This window comes from Pezoporus flaviventris, unplaced genomic scaffold (genome assembly GCF_033815535.1).
Source record: "Pezoporus flaviventris isolate CSIRO_AGI_PZ_B2104156 unplaced genomic scaffold, CSIRO_AGI_Pfla_v1 ptg000029l, whole genome shotgun sequence".
Taxonomy (NCBI): domain Eukaryota; kingdom Metazoa; phylum Chordata; class Aves; order Psittaciformes; family Psittacidae; genus Pezoporus; species Pezoporus flaviventris.
In genome coordinates, this window is record NW_026892577.1 from 5583332 (window position 1) to 5605679 (window position 22348).

Here is a 22348-nt window from a genome sequence, read left to right on the forward strand (position 1 = left end):
GCTCTATTAGAAGCATTTGCAAACCCCCCACAACTCTAAAGTCTTCCTCACCTTGAAAGTGTAAGCACAAATCCTTTTGTTCATGAAATGTAAACAGCTATTGGTTTACGCAAAAATGTGTAAAGCTATGGTACAAGTTTGGAAGGCAGTCCATTAGAGGTTCCTCTTTAAGCCTTCGGAGATCCTGGTGTTGATAAATCTTTTCCACCTTTCTTTCTGTATTTTTGAAAGCTGGATTTGCTGCTATGCCTGATTTGATCAGCGTGGAGAAGCTGAATGAGACGAAAGGCCTTACTCCAGATAAGTAATTAACCAAGGGGTTAGGAGAAGGTTGTGACGAGGCTGGTCTTGTGTTTGAACTCTTGCAGGCAGCTTTTGACAGTGAGTAACACCCCCAGTTTTTGTAGGGATACAGCACCTTTTTGTCTGCAAAGAGAGGGAAGATAGGGTTGCCATAATTTGTGATATCTGGTTCCCAATATTCAGGGGCTGGAAGGGCACAGCCGCTATTCAGGAGTGACAGAGAAGGTGGCCCTGGCTTGAATGTCTGGTAAGAGGTTACTTTGTGTAACTAATGTCTGCTTTTTATATTCAGATTCAGGATGGAAACATGCTTCTATGCAGTTAATTCAATGAATTTAAGGAGGTTGGAGAGGTAACAATCTTTCTTTCTACTAATTTGCACTTTCAAGGTACTGTCTCCTTGTACTTTACTCATAACTGCAGTACTTTTAAACCACATTGATTAAGGTTCTACTGTTAAATAAAGCCTTTCAAGATTTTCATTGATATCAAAAAGCCTTTATGGGGCCTTACTAAAGGAGGAAAAAAGCCACAGTGAGCTTTTAACTGAAGAGAAAATGTCTTGCTAAGGTTTGTCAAGATAACAAACTTGTGCTGGTTTTGTGATTTAATTCCTTGCATGATCAAAATGCAGTATCTACTTTGTAATGAAAGAATACAATACTTGTTTTTCAATAAACTCTCTTTTCTGTTAGCAGCTCAGTTTTAATCCAGGATGGTGAAGAGCAGACCATGCAACAGGACAGGTGTGAGGAGCTCAGAAATGGGGAAATCTTCAATAGACTTCAGCAGAACCAGTGCACAATGGATGTGAGGGAAGTAGCATGATTGGGAAAGACAATAACTGTACAGGGCTTGTGGCTTTACTGAACTTCTCTTCTTGAACATAGTTTAACTTAGGAGAAGCAGGAGAACTTGGAAAATATGTTTGCTGACTTCCAGCCAAGCTGGTAATATATGTTGCTGAAAAGAAATAAACAGACTTTGTATATCTTGAAATGAAGCAAGTTTTATCTGTGACATAACGGGTTTCTGGGTGTCTCACAGGCCTCTTCTCAGGGACTTCTGGTATGCTCTGCAGGTGCACAGTGCATATGGGCTATATACATTGATGCTCCAGGCTGGAGTCCTGTCCAGGTAATTGGTGTTCAGGTAACTTCTGGATGAATGATTTGTTCCCTAGTTGCCAAGTCTTTGTTTTTTTGTGTAGTTCAGGGATGTCCTGCTTTCAGCACCTCTCAGAACTCATTCCAGGAGTGCCTCTCAAGCAATGTAATGTCTCTGCTAGGACAGGAGCAGGTCATGCATCTTTTTTCTTGCCAAAGTTTGAGACAAGGGCTCAGATAGACATGGGTTCAGATAGCATGAAGGTGACTAGGACTGTCTAGAAAATAAACAATATGGTGACTCTTGGAGTAGATGAATACGAGGAAGCAGCAGCTGGTATTGTGCCCACTTTTAAATAAGGAGGAGATAGCCTGGCCACTGTGACCCTAACACAGGTCACTTGCATAAACAGAATGGAAATCTGGGATAACATGGAAAGCTGTGTGAGAAAGGAACTGGAAGACTTCCAAACTATTTTGGAAAATATTGTTGTGATGTAACTTGGTCAACATAATATTGCTCCTGATCCCAAAAGGAATAACACAAGGCAACTCAGCAGTTAATTTAATACAAGAAAGTGTGTCCTGTGAATATTTTTTAGTTTAATGAAAATACTTCTGTTTCTATACTGATATTAATTACTTACTTTGAAAGGACTCCAGTGTTTTCAGGACTTTTTGCCATACCCGTTGCTCTTCAGATTAGAGACTCTATTTTCAGCACACCAGTTGCCGACAATGTGTTGTGCCAGTACATTGTCAGCATTCACTAAAAGAAGTAATAATAAGTTAAGCTGCATATCTCTGTGGAGAGATGAATAGGAGGCTCTCTAAGCATACCCAGAAGGTTTAGACAAAAAATATTTCCATAGAACTGTTTGTAATTTATAGAAAAGATAAGTGCTTAGCAATATCCCAGGACTGCTGCAGGCACGGGAAGTTATTCAGATGCATGGATGACTAAGTAGACTTTTGCTTGGATTGAGATCACTCTTAGCTGTGTCCCAGGGTTATGGAGCCCTCCAGGTGTTGTGATTAGGTAAGATGTAAATATCAAATCTGAACCAAATATCTGGTAGATTTTACAGCTTTTTTTGTTCAGAGCAGACTTTACAAACCTAATAACTTGCTTGAATACTACTATCAGGCATTATAATTTCTTATCATTATTTGACTAAGGAAGTTTTATATTCCTATGCCAGCCTGCTCTTTGTGAACACTGTTAAACTGCTGCTTTGTTCATTCTATTCAAAAGTAAGTGGCTCTTTTCTGAAGTTTTTCCTGTAGGAGACAGATGTTTGGATTTGTACCCATCATGTTTAGAACTCTGTGATAAGAGGCCCTGTCCATTTCACTATGCATCCTCTTACATGTGAAGATGAAGTGATAGGTTGATGAAACAGAAAAACATGAGAAATGAGTGTGCTCTGCTCTGCTGCCTGAAACATACAAGGTGAATATGAGCTGGCACCAAGGGAAATAAAACAATGAGTTGGCTGGCACAATGGCTGTGTACTACTTCTAGATCCAGCAAAGGGCCAGGAAGTTCCAAACCCATCTCTGGCCTGTGTCTCTGGTGTTACCTGCTCCTAATATGAGGCTGTTCCTAAACACAGACTAGTCCTCCATGAGGTCACTTGCTGTGTATCAGGGTGAGGAGAGACTATCATAAATTGCTGCTGCTGCTGTATAGACTTTTCTCTTCATCCTGGGCTTATGACAACGGACTTTACAGCAAAACTGAAATACTAGATGATCAGACTCTGTCGTTCACATGGACGTGATTCGTTTCTGTGAGTTCATTCTTCTATTTAGAGAAAGACCCTGCTACCCTCCCTTACGCACTGACACAGTTGCCAAAATAACCGCTCTTACTAACTGGCAGCTTTAAAAGCCAGCCTGCAGCTGACTTTGAAACAGAAGGTCAGCAAACGGAGCAACAGACTTCAATTCAGAGCTTTAATGGGAGCCATTGACCACAGCAAAAGGCCCTGACTGGAGTGTCTAGAGTGTGCTTTGCACAGGCCAAAAAGTCACTTTCATACTCTTTGAACCTTTTGTATAAACCTATATATTTTTCACTCTCTGGATTTCAAGATGAATGTGCAGCCGTGTGCTAGATGTGGCTATGGGGTTTACCCTGCTGAGAAGATTAACTGTATAGATCAGGTCAGTTCTTTTCTTTATTATTTTGGACTATAATAAATGCTCAGATTGGCACTTTTAACACAGTGCAAATCTCTTGGTTTTAAAAGTTCTTTACTCATGACTGGGTTCAGAGCTGAGTTAATAATAAGCATATATTTGAAGAAACATTAAATGAATGTTAAGGATCAATACTGAGATTTAAAACTCAACAGAATAATAATGAAATACAAATCACGTTTGTTTGATTTCTGTTTTGTGGTATTTACAGACATGGCACAAAGCCTGTTTTCACTGTGAAATATGCAAGATGATGTTAACAGTAAACAACTTTGTTAGCCATGAGAAAAAGCCTTACTGTCAAGCGTAAGTGTATTTCCTTTTCTCTTTTTTAAAGCAAAGATTTTAAATGTCAAGTCATTTTAATGTAATAGAAGATCACCATTTGGACTCAGCCTGGTCCCATGTGTGGTATGGAATTATGTCTTGTTAGTGCCTTTGTGCATATCTTTGGATTTTGTGAATCACAAATGATGGGAAACTCTTGTTACTGGATATAAAGCTTTTTCATTTGCCCAGTGTGTTATAAAATACCAAATTAAATTCCATTTCAGTATTGTGGGAAGAAAATAAACCCAACTATAACATTCAGTGCTTTCCAAATCAGCGGTTAAGAGTTAACAGAGTTCAGCTCTCATCAGGAAAATGTATAAAAAAATGCAGATTTTGGAGTTGGTTGGTTCTAGGAAGTTTTTATTTTATAATGATCAATTCCTGTCAAATTTGTCAGCAGAAAAAAGGAGAGATGACAGTTGTTTTTTATTCTATTATTCTCTTTTGTTATTAGAAACACAGCATTGATATGACGATCATTAAAATTAATTTTGCTCTAGGCACCTACTCTATGCAATAATAACTTAGATGTAATCTGAGATGTACGTATGAGTGGGGGGAAAGTTATGTATAGGGGGTGGAGGCTGGTATTGTGTTTTTGAGTGCTCAGAGAGAACCTTTCTGGTGCGCTGTCTCGTACATTCCTGATCTCCTTTTACACTTTCTTTTTTTAGGCATAATCCAAAAAACAATGCATTCACAAGTGTATTTGAATCACCAATAAATACGAATGCCAAAAAGCTGTCAGAAGTGGTAAATGAGGTAAGAAGCTTGAGGGCCAAGAGTATTTAGCTTTGTTTTACATTTTGATATCGCATACCTGTCTTGTTTCAGAAATATAAACATGTATTCTTTACTTACCTTGCTCTATTCTTTTAAAACAGTAAGATCTCAACCCAGGTTTGAATCATCATGTTTTTCAATGCCTTCACTCATGAGAAAGGTTAGATCTGAATTTGCTTCCACTTTCAGAAAGGAAACTGAATAACAGTTTCTCACCTGCCATATCTGATAATCTACACGGAAGCATTGTTCACATAAACTGCACAGAGCTAAGTAAACCGAGTAACTAAATGTAAACTCAGTAACTCAATCAGGGGGGTTTACACTGTAATTGGACACAAGAATGACCAACTTGCTTTATAATCTCTTCTGAAACTGATGCTTCAGGTACTGAAACAGAAAATAAATTCTGTCTCAGTGGGACGTAGGCAAAAGTTCTCCTAAATACTTTGTCAGGTATTTCTGGCAAACTTGAGATAAGAAAACACCCAAGTCCAGGGACCTTTGCATGGTTCTACTGGAAACGTTTTGCTGAAGAGTTGGGGATGGAGCCGCTTTCCCAGCACTTTTAACTGCATCTGTCCTCTCAAAGGCTGCTGTGGCCCGGCAGACCTCTAGGGGTGCTCAAAGTCTTCTTTCTGTTCAGATGCCATTCTTTTCTGCCTTGCATTGTTTTCCTCCGGTTAAATTTGTTTCAAACTTACATTTCTTAGATTTTCATGGAATGAGAAATACAGAGGCAGCCAATAATTGATAGCTGTCTCGCTTCTGTGTGTAATACTAGTTTCTTGAATGTCATGTCTCTCTAATAGTCCTATTAATGGCATGACTAGTAGGCAAACCAATGTGTTTTGATATGATTAGCCATATTAAAACAGAAGAAGAAAGTTGCATTTCTTAGATTACAGCATGCTGAATTCTGATTCTGTATCAGCTGTAGAAACTTGATGTACACTAATAGCCTTTATCAGACTCTACCTGCTTTCATTCTTGTATTCTTATGCATCAGTTTTTGCAGTATCATGGGCAGCAGCTATTTCAACAGTGACTATCGCACTTACTTTAAACTGTGTGTGACAGATCTGCTCAGGAATGAGTCTGGGATTACTTCAGGTTCTATTTCTGGTTTTAGGCAGTGCTATGAGACTCTGATACTTCCAGTGCATGTGAATATACACGCCAGACAAATTATAGCTCAAAGATCACTTTCCCTTATTTTTTACACCTAAAGCACCTTCTGTCCTTTTCAATCACATAATGAGGTTCTGCTCCAGAGATAAAATTGCTAAGGGTAGTAAAGGAGCTGATTCTGCAGTACTTACTTAAAGGGAGTACTTCTATAGAAATTCTGAGTGCAGGAAAACTTTTTCATTGGCAAATGTGTAAAATAATCCTAACTTGGGAAAAAGTTGGGGGGGGGGGGAAGGGAAGTGCGGGTCAAATATATTATTCCTAACATTAATGTTCTCACCTGAGTCTTATGTGGAGACACTGACTTGAATGCAGACATAAAAATTCAGCTTGCTCCCTCTACACAGAATTTCTGTGTGAGCAGACAAATGTGAGGAGATTCATCTCTCTGTACCTCTGTACTTCGTTTAAAAATGGGAATAATGTTACACGTGCTCAATGATTTTTCTGTCCAGTCAGTTTAGATTTTGCACTCTTCAAGACAGGGACTGCTATTTTTTGCCTCTGTAGAGTGAGCTGTATAACAGAGATGTGATTTCAGTTGGATTTCTGTATGCTGTCATGATAAAAGTAGCAGTAGGAAAATGATGACCCAGGACTAAATATAGTAGTCATTTACATTTACACAGTCATGATACTTTGTGGACACTGTGCAGGGAAATAAGAGATTAGAATATTGCCTGACAGGTAATACTTCTTTCATGTAATGCTACATTGATATGTTCTGCTTAAAATTTCTTAGGGATTTCAATCCTTATAGATTATTTCCCCCCGAATTATTATCTAAAGACTGAAGTACTCTTTCAGAGCTTCATGCCAGATTTCAGGTGTAATATGCTGCTCTTTTACAGATGTGCAGCTCCAATAATAGTAGGAATCTTAGAAGTTGGGTGTGGATTAGTTTTGATCTTAGGGCTAAATGCAGTCTTCTCTTCTGTGAAAACTCCTTTGCCAAGAATAGGTGGCATGGAGGAAGTACTTTAGTAGTCTTTGCATGGCATAGGGCTGCAGGCTATGCAGCCTTTTTGTATATAACCAGGATGTAAGTGGTGTTGATCTAAAGAGGGAGAAGGTGGAAAAGATGGAGAATTTTGCAAGCTCTCAGAAGATGGTTGGTATTTTCTTGTGGGCTCTGAAGATTTGGTTGATAGGTGTGCTTGTCATAGACCCTTGGTTTCTGCATCAATATTGTATAAAAATGTATCCTCAGGGTGAAATTAGTAGTTGGCATAGAGGCTGCTCTGTAGCATTTGGAGATTGAACACACAGACACAGGTAAACATTGTGACTAGAGTAAATCATCTTAAACTGTGTTGATGCTGCCACCCAGGATGTTAGTTCTGTGCAGTCACATTGTTCCTCTGCTTCTCTTCTGTTGATGTTGGAGATTTTTGCAGTGAGGCAAACGAAGGAACTGACATTGCTGAAAGGTAACACAGCAAAAGTCTATTTACTAATTCTCTGAGCTGATTTGTCCCACAGCTGCCTATTTGATGGTGTCAGTGTGTGATAGACAAGGGTTGTCAAGTAGGTCTGAGGAGTTTTGGAAGTAGCCTTCCTTTAGACTGATTTAAGGTGCAGTGAAAACTAGCAGGTACTGAAATGATTTTGTTGTGGTGGGAATTGCACTGTTTTTGTTGTTTCATCTTGCATTCATTTCCTTTTGTTACTTCATTTCATGCGGACTCCATAACACTGTGGACTAAAAGACCTTGTATGCCTCCCTTCTTCTTGTTCTCCTAAGAGGGGTGTATGTTATTCTCTACTAACAAACTACTAATACCAAGGTTTTTTTTTGGTTTTTTTTTTTAGACAAAATATCGAGAAGGACAAGAATACAAATCAGTCTTTCAATGGGATGCAAGATCCAGAGAAATTGAAGCTGTCTATAAAGCCCAACAGCTGGCCACCCAGGTAAGGAATATTCCTCAAGTCTCCAAGCCACTAGCCTGCAGGAGACCAAGGATGAGCCCTGGCAAACTTGATTTTTAGGGTTTTAATCGTAGCATTTCAATGGTAAAACCAACATTGCTTCTTACTTTTCAAGACAGCATAGCTCAGTTATAGCTTAGGGTGCAAGAATCAGAATACAAGGAAGGAATAGTGTATCTATATAGTTAGCTTTTTGGGCTACTGCATGTACAGCCATACTCAATGTGTCTTCTTTCTACTGGCACTGAGGCTTCACAGCAAGTGATCTGATTCCCAGGGGAAGTTATTTGAGTCTTACTCCAGGATCCTAGATCCTGACATCTTGATGTCAGTTCTTGTTATACAAGTTCTTCCCTGGCAATTCTGAAGGTAATGTGGAGTGTAGGTCATGTGCTGTATGTCTTCACAGAGTAAATGTCACTTCCACAGCACTGTGTGTGGTTTATTTTATTCTGTCAGATCAGCTGTTTGTGTATGAAAACAAAGGTAAAGATTGGGAGTTATTTCATTTTTGTCTTGTAGAATGCTTACTATGCTGCCTATGCGGAAGGAAAATCATGGTACTCTGGAACCATCCCAGATCCTGATATGGTCCAGATAACACAGGCACAGAAGGCTCTGAGTGATGTAAGTAGGGAGATGTTTGGAATAGCTTTATTTTCATGGTGTGTCATATTCTGAAGACCTACCAGTGCATCAAAACACGTGTTTACTTCTGTCAATAATGATATTTAACCATGTAAGTGATTAAAGTCATGTAACAGCGCTATTAGCCATCCTGGAAATCATACATTTAAATATTTGTGTAAGTGAGAACCACTTCAGCTACTGACCAATGATATCTGAGGTGACCTGATCTAGAAGTCAGTGCTGTTTACATCAGTAGAACAGAACTCATGATGGAAAACATGTTATTTTCTATAGAGTAGACCTTTCATTGTCTGTATTTCCATGGCTGAAGAAAATAACTTCTGAATTATGACTGATTGTCTATGCCCATACAGTGGGTTAGTGACTCAGCCAACAAGAGCCAGTTAGCAGTGGGTAATTGTTATGACTGGGGAATGTTTTCTGTAGTATGTAGGAAGTATTTCTACCTAAAAAGGCAGAAGTTAATTTGTTTGCCTTTAAATAAAGTGATACCTACTTTTAGAAAGCAGGCATTTAAAGAGGAATCATGTTGAACTACAGTGGGTTTTCTGTAACAACTAAACAAAAACCGTTCGTTTTCTAGTTTCAATATACAGAAGAATATGAGCCACGGAGAGGCAAAGGCAGCTTTCCTGCTATGATCACTCCAGGTTATAAGGTTGCTAAGAGAGCCACCCAGCTAAGCAGTAATGTAAGTCACGGGTTTTTCAATCCTATTTTAGACAGCCAAATTTGGAGAATCCTGAGTTTAGTCCATTTACTTCAGACAGTAGGTTCTATGATGAATATTCATTGCACTAGCAAACTACTTGGCTTTGGGAAGACAATCATATAGCATAAATGACATACATTATAGGTATTTCCTGAAAGATGTAGCAACTTTTGTTGTGCTTGTGATTGTGAATCACTCCAAAATATTTATTTAATTCATTACCTCCTTTATTTTCATGTTATGGCTTTATTAATCTATTTATTTTGCTCTGATTTTTTTCACTTTATTATTTGAAGTTCAGTACCTGTAATATTGAATTGAATTCATATACAAGCTATTTGAAATATATGCACAGAAAATTGCTTACTTAGAAAACTAACAATTCAACTGTAAAAGATCAAGTAAAAATGAATCCTGTAGAAGTGATTTTAAAGTATTGCATTGTTTTCTTCAAACACTGTCTGCATTGTCATTGCAGTATGATCTTAGATGGTGCATTAATGACTATTCTCATGATATTTAATCAGATTTATGGCTCACATAAATCTAGTATTACTTGAAAATTTGATTAGCTGGGTCCATTTTTGTCTGCTTCTGGCATTGACTTCCAGGAGATAGGGCCTGAAATATAGTGATAGCTTGAGTGTGCACTGGGAAGTGTCATGACTGCTGTTGCTTGTTTTCTCTTGAAGCCTTCTGATAGGAAATACTTTTTGTTTGTAATATGTATTTTTTATGTTTTCTCCCTCAGGTAGAATATAAGCGGGGACATGAAGAGAGAGTTTCGAAGTTCACCTCTGTTGTAGACACTCCAGATATACTTCATGCAAAGGTTGCAGGACAGCTTTCAAGTGATGTAAGTGAAACAAAATAGGTTGACCTGGTTTTGACTCTCAAGTGCCTCTTAGGATGTTTATAATCACTTAAAAATATGACCATAAACTAAAGTAAAATACTAATATTTTAAAGGCAAACTCATTTTACCACTAGACATTTAATATTTCCAGTTTTAAAGCCCTTATTCACTTCTAGGGACTAGCTGGCTGTCAGAATTGAAGGCAGAGAACTAGTCTGTTCTATACCCAGCAACGGGGTGCTATGTGAAGTAGTGGAAGATGTCTGACTCTAATATAAATAAAGCAGGCATCTTGCAGACAACTTCAGATTTTCTTTAAACAGCTGTGATCCATCCTACACTCTGAATGAGACACAGAGATCCTGCAGAAGATATACAGTCATATCGTTAAAGACTACATTGTAAAGATTCAGGCTTCATGATTCATCTTCCTTCTGGCAGGTGACAGCCATTGAATGCTTGACTTTGCAACTTTAAGAATTGATTATGTGTGCAATCAAGGTACATTTGATCTAACTGCTACTGAACTGTCTTGAATTTTTACAGTTGAAATACACAGAAGACTTTGAAGAACGAAAAGGAAAAGGCAGCTTTCCTGCTATGATCACTCCAGCTTACCAGATAGCCAAGAGAGCAAATGAATTAGCCAGTGATGTAAGTGTCCAAAGCAAAGTCTCTTTTGGGGAAGAAAAGAATTGTCCCACAAATTTTATATTAGAATGGTTATCAGCAGAAATTCCATGAGCATTGTGGAGTTACGCTGGCAGTGCACTTCATGCACAAATTTTCAAGTGATTGTCTTTTCAGGGACAAAAAGGCATTTTATTTGTGAATCAACACTTTGGATTTTTGTGGGCAAAAGTGTCCCCTTTACCCTGCCTCCTGTTGCATACAACTGAGAAGGAAGACAATTAGAGTTAGATGGAGGTCTTTGATTTCATTCCGCCCAAGTCAGTATGAGTTAGAGGGGCTAAAGTGCAGCTCTAATTTACACAGCCACAATATTTCTAGGTGATGTTGCATCAGGGGAAAGCTGTGTTTGCAGAGATCTGCTTTGCTGTGAATTTCCATGCTCCCAGTGGATCTTTGCAGTTCATTCTCCTGTTCCTTCTTTTGTGCTGTTGCAGGATGAGGCTTTTATGAATTCAAGAAACTAGCTTCTTGAATATGTACACATACATACATGCATACATTTGACAAAGGTATAGATTTATAAAACATAGCTTTCTATTCCACTCATTTTGCTCTCCTTACTGTTTGTGGGGTTTTTTAACTCCTTGCTGTTCTGATCTTTATTGGCTTTCTGTTCCTCTCCAAACACGGCAAAACTACAGCACCTCTATATGCTTTAAAAAGCATTGTGAAAGGTCATCAAATGTACAGTTAATTGGGTTTTGTCATTGGTGACTGAAAGGAAAGCCCTTTTTGCTGTAGAAGATGATAACATATAGTGCTAACTCGGTGGAAGTGAATTTAAAACATTATTAAGAGTCCTTGAGGAAAAAAAGAGGAGATCTGTAATTTTGAAGGCAAATACAACTGCCTCTAAAACACTTAAATGTTTTTGTTTGCCTTTGATCTGTGGATTTGTGTTAGTAAAAACACATGGTGATTAAAGGGCAGCGTCACGTTACAGGCATTATTTTGACCTTAGCAAAGGTAGTGCAAATCTTTGTCTAAACTTGAAGGTTGATTGCTTAAAATTCCCTTGATCATTGGGGAAATCAGAATCTTTCAGAAACAAGTCCAGTTATTAATGGCATTCAGATGACCCTTTGGTCAAAGAAGTGTTCTGTGGTAACTGTGATTTACATTACAATCAGTTCTATTTTCTTTGCTGGAGCATCAAGAATTAGCTGCTGACAAGCAGGTGGTACTGAACACACTGAGCTAATGGTTTGGGTTGAAATGGCAAGTCCCATGTTCCTAGTGCATTATTAAAAAGTACACCGCTATTTTTGGTTTTATATTTTCAAGTGACATATCTGACTTCTGTGGATTGGTGGCAGTGGGAATTCTGATGATCCTTTATTGCACGTGGTTGATTATTAATCATTATGCAACATTTGCGTACGAGAGTAAACTCATTTCCTTTTCTTTTTTCCTTTTAGGTAAAATATCATCAAAGATATGAAAAAGAGATCAAGGGAAAAGCCACCCATACATTTGGAACAGATGCTACTATTGCAAGGGAGCACATAGATCAATATGGCCAGGTATGCAACATCTGAGAGATACCCACGCTGATGTTGACCATTGCTGAAGACTCTAGAAACTACAGCGAGACCTATTTTCACTTTGCATTTCTGTATGAAAATGTAAGGTCTGAAAGGAAGGCATGGTGTGCAACAGCACCGTGCTCTGAATGTGTGATATATTTTGCCACTGGGATTTACAAGATGAGACTGCAGGGTGCATACACTGTCACTGCATGATCCTTATGGTAGGGTCATTCAAAAAGGTAAGCCCTACCTTGGCAAATTTTATCTGTGTACATGTATGCACTGTACATTTCTATCGTGGTATTGTTACATCTCACACTGAAATGTGTTTACTTGTGGAAAATGTCCAATTCCATGTGAAAGAAAATGTAAATTCAGTTAGGAGAAAAACTGAAAGGGCTGTGAAATGATAGGTAGCAAGTTAGTAGACGGATGAGCATCTTTTCCCTTGCAAGTGTTTTTAGAAATCTTAGAAACTTTGCAGCTCTAAATATGTGAGAATAGCGCTGAAGATCATACATGTCCTCTTAGATTTCAGAGCATCTGAAAAAATAGTCTTGGGTGCTTGACAAGTTGTAGTTCTGTATTTGTGGAACCAATTAGGCTTTAGTTCTGTTTTGGTCTGTGGCATTCATTTTGCCTTTGTTTCATTTTTAAGGGAATTAAATTATTTTTGTGGTCTCCCAAAATGCATTCAATTAAATTAGGAAAATAGTACAGCTAAATAGTACTGAATACAGCTGAAGGGAATTTGAAAGGAATTGAATAGTGGTTTTGTATAAACAAAACTATATGGTTAGTCTCAGGTTTTTCATTCTTACTCTTCATGAGACCCACATATTTTGGAGAAATGAATGAAAAGAACTATATTGTCCTAAGATATTCGGTATTTTATGTTTCTTCCCTTGTGTCCAAACCTATATCTTGTAATGTGTGAAAATCAAACCGTTCTTGAGGAATATGCGTTTGAAATATGTAGCAATGAAGCCTTCTATCTTTTGAACTACTACAAGTTTTAGTAAGAATAAACAAGTAAAATTAATTTAAAAAAGCACCAGTTGCATTTTCAAGCATTATAGAATGCTCCTCTCTTTAGAATTAAGGGTTCTTTTTCTTTGAAGGTATCTTTGAAAATTCAGTCACAGACTTCAGATTTTATTTGAGTTTTAATCTGCATAGATTGGATTTTGATATTCTTATTCAAATAAAATAGAGCCACTGAAATTAATGGATCTTTCTGAGTGAAGCATGACTTAACACAGGTAAAGGGGTTAGATTTCTAACTGTCAAGATCATAGGGGCACATCGTACCAATGTATATATGACATGAGACAATTTAAGGAACATTACTATAAAGTTTCCTGTGTGCTGGGCACCTGTTTTGTTCATGTTTTAAAATCTTAGAAGTGGCTAAAATTAATTCTCTGGAACTTTGAAAATACTGTTTTGTGATATGAGCAATACTAGAAAGGATTTGAGAAAGAAGAGAAAGAAAATGGCAAGCTGCTGTGAAGAATTCAGACTCATAAATGGCATTTTAAGAAACTAACTCAGCTCATTAGTGATGGCTATTTTTTATTTTCTATGTCTGTTTATAGAATAATTTAGATGTGATAACTGTAATTGCACCACACTGGTCACAATACATGACCTATCTTACCATGTAACATTGATGGTGCATAAAGTGACCTACAGTGGGTTTTTTTTGCATTGAGAAGTTACAAGAGAGATACCCCAGATATTTATAGTCCTTTCTATCTGTGCTCTCCATGACATTCTTGGCATGCCACACATTCTTTTTTTCATTTAAACTAGCCGTTTACGACAAAGGATTTACAAAAGATTTCAGAGAAGACACATTACACTGTATCTTACTTGTTTGTATACTTACCCTATTCTCTCCAGATCTTGACATAGAAAGCTTTAGGACGGTCATTAGGTATTACCATTTTAAAAAAAGCTTCAGTTTTTTGTTATTAAATTATCAAATTGTCAAACATAAAATAATCTATTGATGGATTTAAGAGTATTAATTCAGCAATAATTGTTTTTTTTTAAATCAAGCAAATGGAATTTTGTGACTTTGTTCCCTAAGGTGTTTTGCTCCCACTTTAATAGCTAGATATTTCTGCTTCATTAATGAATCCTTTGTCAAAATATATCACTGCACTAGAGGAATAGTGTTTTTGATCAGCTATGATGTGAGATATGGCTATGGAGAGATCAAGAGCCTTCTGTTCACATCACAATGAAAGGCTGACCTTATGCTAAATTTGGAAAGTTTAAGCAAATTTTCTGGCTGTCTAAACACTTAGGTGTGTTTAGAGTTTTACAAGGAAATGTATTGATGAAGAGAACGGATAGCAGATACCATCTCTGTATGAACTGTGTATTACTGTATACTTGAATGCTATCTTGACCTCATCTAATTGCTACCTGAATTTGTCTTGCAATGCAACACAAGTAATGTTGCAGGCACAGTTAATCTAATGGGTGATTTAATTTTCTTTTTCATAAAAAAAGAAAGTAAAAATGAGGCAATGAACTTTCCTTCTAACAAGGACTGTGGGGCTTATGAAATCACCCATGGCCTCACCTGCTCGTGTATGATGGGTAAACACTCATACATTTTTCTATACATTTCTGCTCATGTATGATGAATAAACACTCATACATTTTTCTATATATAATCTTCAGGATTATATGGATGAGTTTGAAGAACGCAGAGGGAAAGGAAGCTTTCCTGCTATGATCACTCCAGCTTATCAAAATGCCAAGAAAGCAAATGAATTGGCAAGTGATGTAAGTGTGAAACCTGAATCAATACAATTCATAAACAATTAAAAACAGCAGTTTGTCAGAGCAGTGCCTGGAAGGAGAATGCTAAAATTACACTTGAGAAGTAAACAACAATGACATTTCACTGCATTGCTGGGAACTGGATGCCTCAAGGGATTAATAATATCCATTAATACAAGAGGACACAGCTCCAACTTGCATGAGGGGAGAGATGGATGTAGCAGCTAATGGGGATCCCTACTGTTAGGTTAACCCTCCTGGCAAATCTGCACCTGTATTATTAATGAAACCTTCAACTGCCTTAATCATCCTGTGGACTACTGTGGTATTCCCAGTAGTGAATAAATGGAGGATGAATGAGCTGAACTGGTTTTGATATTTTGATGTATCATGCCTCTAGCACAAAACAAGTCATATGGAGAAAAAGAAACCATAGAGTATGACACTGTCACTTCACAAGACTGAGCTTATTTCTAGGCTGGGGATTTTCAGTTCTGGGTGCTAAGCTAAAGAATTGGCAAGGAAGGTGGTGATGTGTGATTCTTGCATGCAGCCCATGGATTAAAGAGCCTCAGTCCTATTTGTGGTGTCCATCGTGTGCAGTGACAAAAACTGGGTCAGTCTGTAGGTCACTACACTGTGGCTGCTGTGAAGGGTTCCTGCTAGTGACAACCTATGTAGTATGGACAGTTATCCCCTGTGGGGCTGTCTGGGCTGATGGGCTGAGGCTGTTTTCTGTTTAGTCTTTCGGCATGTACTAGCCTGTACTAGACACTAGCGGTAAATAGCTTCAACCAGTCACTAGCCAAGAATCGACTAGTTATTTGTTCAAGCTATAAACCACTAGTGCTGTTCAATCTATGTAAAAATTGGATTCTAAAAATTGCTGTCTAGTGAAGTGTCTTGATAGGGATTGTTGGGGCTGTGACTTTATATGAGGTTTATTTCAGGAACAACTTGCAGTGTTTCAGCTTAGCAAGTTCAATTTGCTTATCAAGGCCCACCTCATGAAGCCAGTCTAAATAGCAATGGTGAAAAGGTAGACATCTATTTTATAATTTTTCCTACTTTTTTTTTTTTAGATAAAATACAAGAAAGATCTTTCCAAGATGAAAGGTGCAGCTCACTTTCACTCCCTAACAGCTGAAGACAACTTAGCCCTTAAGCAAGCCCAAAGTGTTAACAAGCTTGTCAGTGAGGTAAGGGGTTCAGTCGATCTTTTAACAAGTTAATGCAGCTCATACAAACATTTGTGTCTGATAGGTAAGTACTACAAATGTTGTTCTTATTGACCTGAATGTAACAAACATGATCTGTGTGTAACTCAGTAACAGGAAAGAAAGGTGTAAAAGCAGATCTTCAGGTGCTGTTATCTGACACTTCCAATGTTTTGTATGGAAGTATGGGGAAACTAACCTCAGAAAAGTAATCCTAATTCTGGCTACATTAAGAATATAAATTGAAAAAAAACCACCCTGAATTGTGCTCTTAATGTCCTGTGAAGCTATAAACATAAATGCTTTAGGATAACTTGGGTGTGTTAGGATGCTTAGAGCATTTCAAAGAAGGTTCTACTAGTAATCAGGAAGTAACACCAACAGCCAAAATTTGTACCATTCTGTTAATGCAGGTTTCTCTTTTCTTCCATCATGTGAAAGACTCTGAATTACTCCTAATGCATTCTTCTGCTTGGCAAGAGAAGATTGCTAGGGAATTCTCAGTAGATTCTGAATTATTAATTTATTTATAGTGTCATATCAGCTATAAAGATATTAATAAATGTGAGTTTCTAGAGATTTCCCCATGGCAGTTTAAAAACTTATACTCTTGAGATGTCAAAATATAAAACCTTCAATAATGAAAAACCCCTGGAAGCAGGACTGGAAGGGGCCTCCTGGGCCAGTGATTCCTGGCTCCTGCTGTTTCGGCACAGTATCGTATAATCCTTTTCTTCTAATTTCTAGCCTGCATTTATTCCTGTCCACTTTATTACTACTGTGCTTTGTGCCAGCATTGCCCTTTAGTTTAAAAAGTTCTGCCTGCATGATTGCCTTTCTGAGATGTTTACAAACGGATATAATTTTCTTCTCTCTGCCTTTATTTTCCTAGACTAAGCAAGCCAAATTCTCCTCCTCTCTCACAGTCTTTCATTGCAGCTGTTAGAGGCTGAGTGTGTGTTCCTTAAACAGGAATGACTGTAAGAGTACATAAGTTCTTGATGAGGTCTTGCTGGATCCTGGTACATAGCACATGCACTTTCCAGTGCCTGCTCAAAAGTCTCCTCTTGCTTCCGCCTTGGACTACATTTACCTTTTTGATGGCTGTGTTACTTTGTCATCTTACCATCTGTCTGTGGTCAGCCTACAGATGAACAGTTTTCTCTTTCTTAGTCCTTCCAGGTGATGAGCTCTTAGAGCTGAAATTTTTATGATTCCCCCCTACATGCATTAAGCTGTACATTGCTGAATTTAGTCATATTTCCATTACAACCCCCTTTAATATCACCCTCAACATTCCTACTTCAGAGTAAGGTACTTAATGGAAATATTAAACCAGTTCTGTATTTAAACTTACTCTGGAGAATTCTGCTGGTAAGCTTCCCCCTGGTCAATCCTTCATGGTGGAAAACACCCATTGCTTTTTTTGCTTTCATTTACTCCACACTCACCGTAAAATTCCTTCATAGATCCTTAGTTTTGTTAATGATTTTCCTCATGGCACTGTCTCATACACTTTGCTGAGGTCCAAATGGATGAAATTTATTGCATACCTTTTGTCTATAAAGCAAGAACTGAGTATATGAAAATCATATTAATTTTTATCATATGCCATCTCATGAAAGCCATGTATCAAAATCTCTGAACAGTGGGTCTGGCTGATGAAAAGTGTGTGTACGAACTTGACAGAGCATGTTAAGGTTTTACTGTATCTACCCCTTGTGCATTTTTGTCACTAAGGTGGAGTATAAGAAGGATCTTGAAAACAACAGAGGCTACAGCATGAACTACTGTGATACTCCACAATTCAAGAATGTGAGCAAGATCTCAAAATTCACCAGTGATGTAAGTTTCCAGTACCTCATGTTATCCTGACAGATAACTGGGGCTCATTTTTGTAGGGTTATGAAAAGAAGTATTGCAATATATGGAAGAGAGGTTGCTAATCTAGGGAAGTAGCTGCCAGTTGTTACTGTTATCTATTCTAATTATTACTCATTTAATTTTGTATACCCATTTCCTGACTGGAAAGGTAAGCAGAAGATTCTTTACCAGAGTTAATGTCAGAGAGGAACATGTTTACTGTGTGGAAGTAATCAATGTTAATAATTGCACCACATGATACTCAAGTATAATTTTTACACTGCTTCCTACCGTTCTCTGAAATCTAGGAGGAGTAAATCTTTTGCCACATGCATGAGACGGTTGAGTGGTTTATCTAGTCAAATTCCTTCCTCTGGGCTTCATGAAAGCTGCACCAAAACGGTCCAGTTTTGGTAGATGTTTATAATTTCATTTGTTAATGTACAAATAATGCTTCCATGCAATTTAATTCTAGTATCTGTTTCTGATGAAAAAAATATGCAGCAATAGAATGTGGAGGTATCTCCTTTATGTGGCATCCAGGTGATATGAAGAGCATGTAAGTGGCATCTTGTGAAATAGGAAACTCATAGAGGGTTTTAAGTTTTGTTTATTAAAGTACCAAGGTTGTGATGGACTCATAAGTTTCTGTAATGGTGCAACACTAGCAGACCGCAGCTGTAATCATTTGTTTCACTGCTGTATCATACGGAAACTCATATTAAAAATAGGTATATTTTATCAGAGTATTTTTGCTATGTTTTGTACAGCTTAAATACAAAGAAACCTACCAGAACCAGATGAAAGGTCATTATGTGGGTATTGGCATGGACAGGCGAATGCTACATGCCATGAAGGTTGGCAGCTTGGCAAGCAATGTAAGTCTTTATTAATCGTGCTTGTATAGCTGTTGCTTTCTTATCTTTTTTTTTTTTTTCCAGTATTAAGTTGATAAAAACTTTAGATCATATTGTATTGAGGATCTAAAGGATAGGTATGTTGAGAAAAGGAGAAATTGTAGAAACCTTTTTGTACTGATTTATAGCTCACTGTGTGGAAGAAGTTAAAATAAGCAAATTCAGTTATCTGGCAACATACTGCGCTCCTTCAGTTTTCTTTGACATCAGTAGGATGCTGAAGGTTTCTTGCCACCACCCCCAGGGTCAGACCTCTGCTGAAAAAACAGTCTTTAATGAAGATTTCTGGATTCCAATTTAATTTACTGGGTTAGTCAAGAAGCTATTTCATTACATACCATTCCTTCAAGTATATTATTTACAAATCTGTAAGAAGCTTGAGAACTAAGCAGAAAGATAAAAGAAATGTGTCATAGGTGGGAGTTAAGTTAATGCTCCCACTGTTGGCATTGGATTAATTGAGGAGCTGAAAAAGAATCAATTAGTGGCTAAACTATGCAAATAATTTCAATTTCTTTGTCACTCATGACATTGAACTTACTTTGTTTTCTGCATTTAATATTAATATTATTGTTTCTCCTTTCCTCTTGACTGATAATTATTCACGCAAATGACAGCTTAAAAAAAAAGATGATTTTTTTTTTTTCTCCCTGTGTTTCAGATAGCCTATAAGTCTGATTACAAACATGATGGTGTTGACTACAATTACCCAGCTACTCTCACTCCTTCGTATCAGACAACAAGGAAGTTGGTCCCTTTGAAAGATGTAAATAATATTTTCCTATGACTTACATGGCTCATCCTGTCCCTGTAGGAGAGCTTGTGATAGATTGCATGTGTCAAATGATGATTTAATCATGGGAGCAAACAGCTAGTGATAACAAAGTTAAAGCAAAAAAAGTGCAGGGAGTCAAGGGAGCTCAGAGGAATAGAAAGTGCTGCCACCTCCTGTCATTGGCTTCAGTTCAACACAGGTTGTACACTGATGTGAAATGAGTGAGCTCTGACCTATCCCTAGTTTGTGTTGCAAAACATCTCACCATCCTGGACAGCTTCATCAGCAGCATCAAGCAATGAAAGGATGAGGAGACGTAAATAGGCTTCTTGTCCTTTGTGAGTTCCCTGAAGATAGGTGTTCCCCTTTGAAGGGGAACTAATTGGTCACATACAAACAGGAGCAAATTGGTCACATAACCTTCCTTACACCTGTGATCTGTGTGAGAGAGGTGCCCTCTGTGCTTGGGGTTGAGTTACTGATGGAACAATATGAAGAAATTTATGTACTGCTGTGGTTATATGAGCTCTACAGCCTGATAAAGATAAAAATAGTCCAAGTGATGGTTAAGAATATTGGTTTTATAGGAATGCTTTTGAGGACCATCTGAAACTGCAACTTTTTAAGAATTAGTTGTTTTGAAGGAGAGGGGTTATAAATGAGGTTCATTTTCAAAGTGAGATACAAACTGTAATCTTAGACTAGGAAATTTTTAGAGCATTAACTCACATCTCATCCAAGAGATCCTGATGTTTTCCTCACCTCAACTTAGTTATGGTTTAAGTCATGATTTATCTAGAATATTAGCTAATAAACCTTTGTCTACTCATTCTCTCATTTTCTGGTCTGGCCATTTCTTCCTTTATTAAATCTTTTTATTTTATCTTAAATTAGGTAAACTACAGGCAAAGCATAGACAAGCTGAAGTACAGCTCTGTTGCCAGCACTCCACAAATCGCTCAAGCCAAAATAAATGCGCAGCAGCTCAGTGATGTAAGTTCTGTCATCATTAACCACCATTGTTTGTTACAATTATGAGATAGTTCTATTTCATATCTCTTGTAGCATTCATGTGTTTTTATTCTTGATAGTTCATCTACAGATTTACAACCAAAACAAGGATAAAAATTGAGTTAAATCCTTTCAAAAAATGTGGGAAGCATACCAGTAGACGTTATATTTTCCTCCATTTTGATATTTGTATTAGTTTTTCTTCTGTGTATTTATTGATGCATGTTTTTGATATTTTCTACTTACAGATAATCAGTAACTATTTATAGAATATTTAATCTACTTCCTACTACCTAAGTAAAAGTTACAATTGCCTTATTGCCCTCATATTTATGTCAGCCATATCTACAAGTGTATCTACAACATAGCACTAATAGCCTGAAATTTAAGGGCAGTTAATTAATCTAACTCATATTTTGGGTAAGTTAAAAATAACTGAGTTTGTTGTTGACTTTTTCAATATATGGCAGCTGAACTACCGAGCCCAGTATGAGAAGACAAAAACAAACTACACTCTACCTCAGGATGTACCTCAGTTAGTCAAAGCGAAAGCGAATGCTGAGTTATACAGTGAGGTAAGTCACGTGGTGTGGAAGTATTGTTACTCATGATGCTGTTAATAGAAATGAATATAGAAATGATGATACTATTTCTGGAAGCATTTATCATTTATCTTTGGTCTTCACTAAACAGCATGAAATGTGGTATAGATATTCTGGTGTAGGTAGAGATACTATCTCAAGTACAGTGAAACCACTAGACTTTTTCAGACAATTTGACTTGTTTAGTAAATCAGTGTTCACAACTTCACAATACCACTGAGGTGGTATTTATATGAAGAAGCAACATTTGCGTAGTTATGATAACTTGAAGCTTACTGAAGTCAGTGGGAAGAAACACAGTGACTTCAGTGAACTTGGATCAAGCTCACTCTTGCTGCCATTCAGAATTCATGACAATGTACATTGATTTACTTTGACACCTGGGTGTTAAAATCAAGAACTTACAGGAAAAGTTTAAATTCTATTTCATTTTTAAAGTTTTTTTTTCAGGCCTCCATTGTTGTAGGTAGTTTTGGAGGGAAAAAAGCTCAACAAGACAAAGGAGTGCAAAACCTCCAGTCTTATTACTGGTGTGACTGTTATTTTTGAAACAGTTTCATAATTTCTCGTGGTTGTGAGTTGGCATTACTGCAAGTGTTCATAACTGTTTTTCCCCTAAGTTTTATTTGAGTTGCATTAGTGGAGTCTTATGGAGCAACACTCTGTGGCTGTAATGTGCTGGGATGCATGCTCATTGTTAGATGCTAGTAACATGTTGCTGTCTTTCTTTTCTCAGATTAAGTACAAAGAAGGCTGGGAGAAGAGTAAGGGCCAGGGTTTTGTAATGAAACTTGATTCTCTGCCTCTACTTGCTGCCAAAGCTTCAAGGGATCTTGCCAGTGATGTATGTTATATTTAATTACCTAGGAA

The 22348-nt window shown here is 37.5% G+C and overlaps 1 protein-coding gene across 3 annotated transcripts in view; it reads left to right on the forward strand.

Moving 5' to 3' along the window:
- Positions 1-2854: 2854 nt before the first annotated feature.
- The window catches only part of NRAP (nebulin related anchoring protein), a 49169-nt gene continuing 29675 nt past the window's right edge, over positions 2855-22348 (forward strand). Inside the window, exons 1-17 of one of the 3 annotated variants that reach the window (XM_061458709.1) lie at positions 2855-3578; positions 3826-3920; positions 4622-4709; positions 7734-7835; positions 8376-8480; positions 9088-9195; positions 9968-10072; positions 10619-10726; positions 12184-12288; positions 14992-15096; positions 16176-16292; positions 18051-18155; positions 18944-19051; positions 19752-19856; positions 20760-20858; positions 21347-21451; positions 22215-22322. In XM_061458709.1, the coding sequence (XP_061314693.1) occupies positions 3507-3578; positions 3826-3920; positions 4622-4709; positions 7734-7835; positions 8376-8480; positions 9088-9195; positions 9968-10072; positions 10619-10726; positions 12184-12288; positions 14992-15096; positions 16176-16292; positions 18051-18155; positions 18944-19051; positions 19752-19856; positions 20760-20858; positions 21347-21451; positions 22215-22322 (1740 nt within the window). In that variant the 5' untranslated portion in view covers positions 2855-3506. The remainder of the gene's footprint in view (positions 3579-3825; positions 3921-4621; positions 4710-7733; positions 7836-8375; positions 8481-9087; positions 9196-9967; positions 10073-10618; positions 10727-12183; positions 12289-14991; positions 15097-16175; positions 16293-18050; positions 18156-18943; positions 19052-19751; positions 19857-20759; positions 20859-21346; positions 21452-22214; positions 22323-22348) is intronic. The other 2 variants (XM_061458708.1, XM_061458707.1) reach the window with 2 other exon arrangements.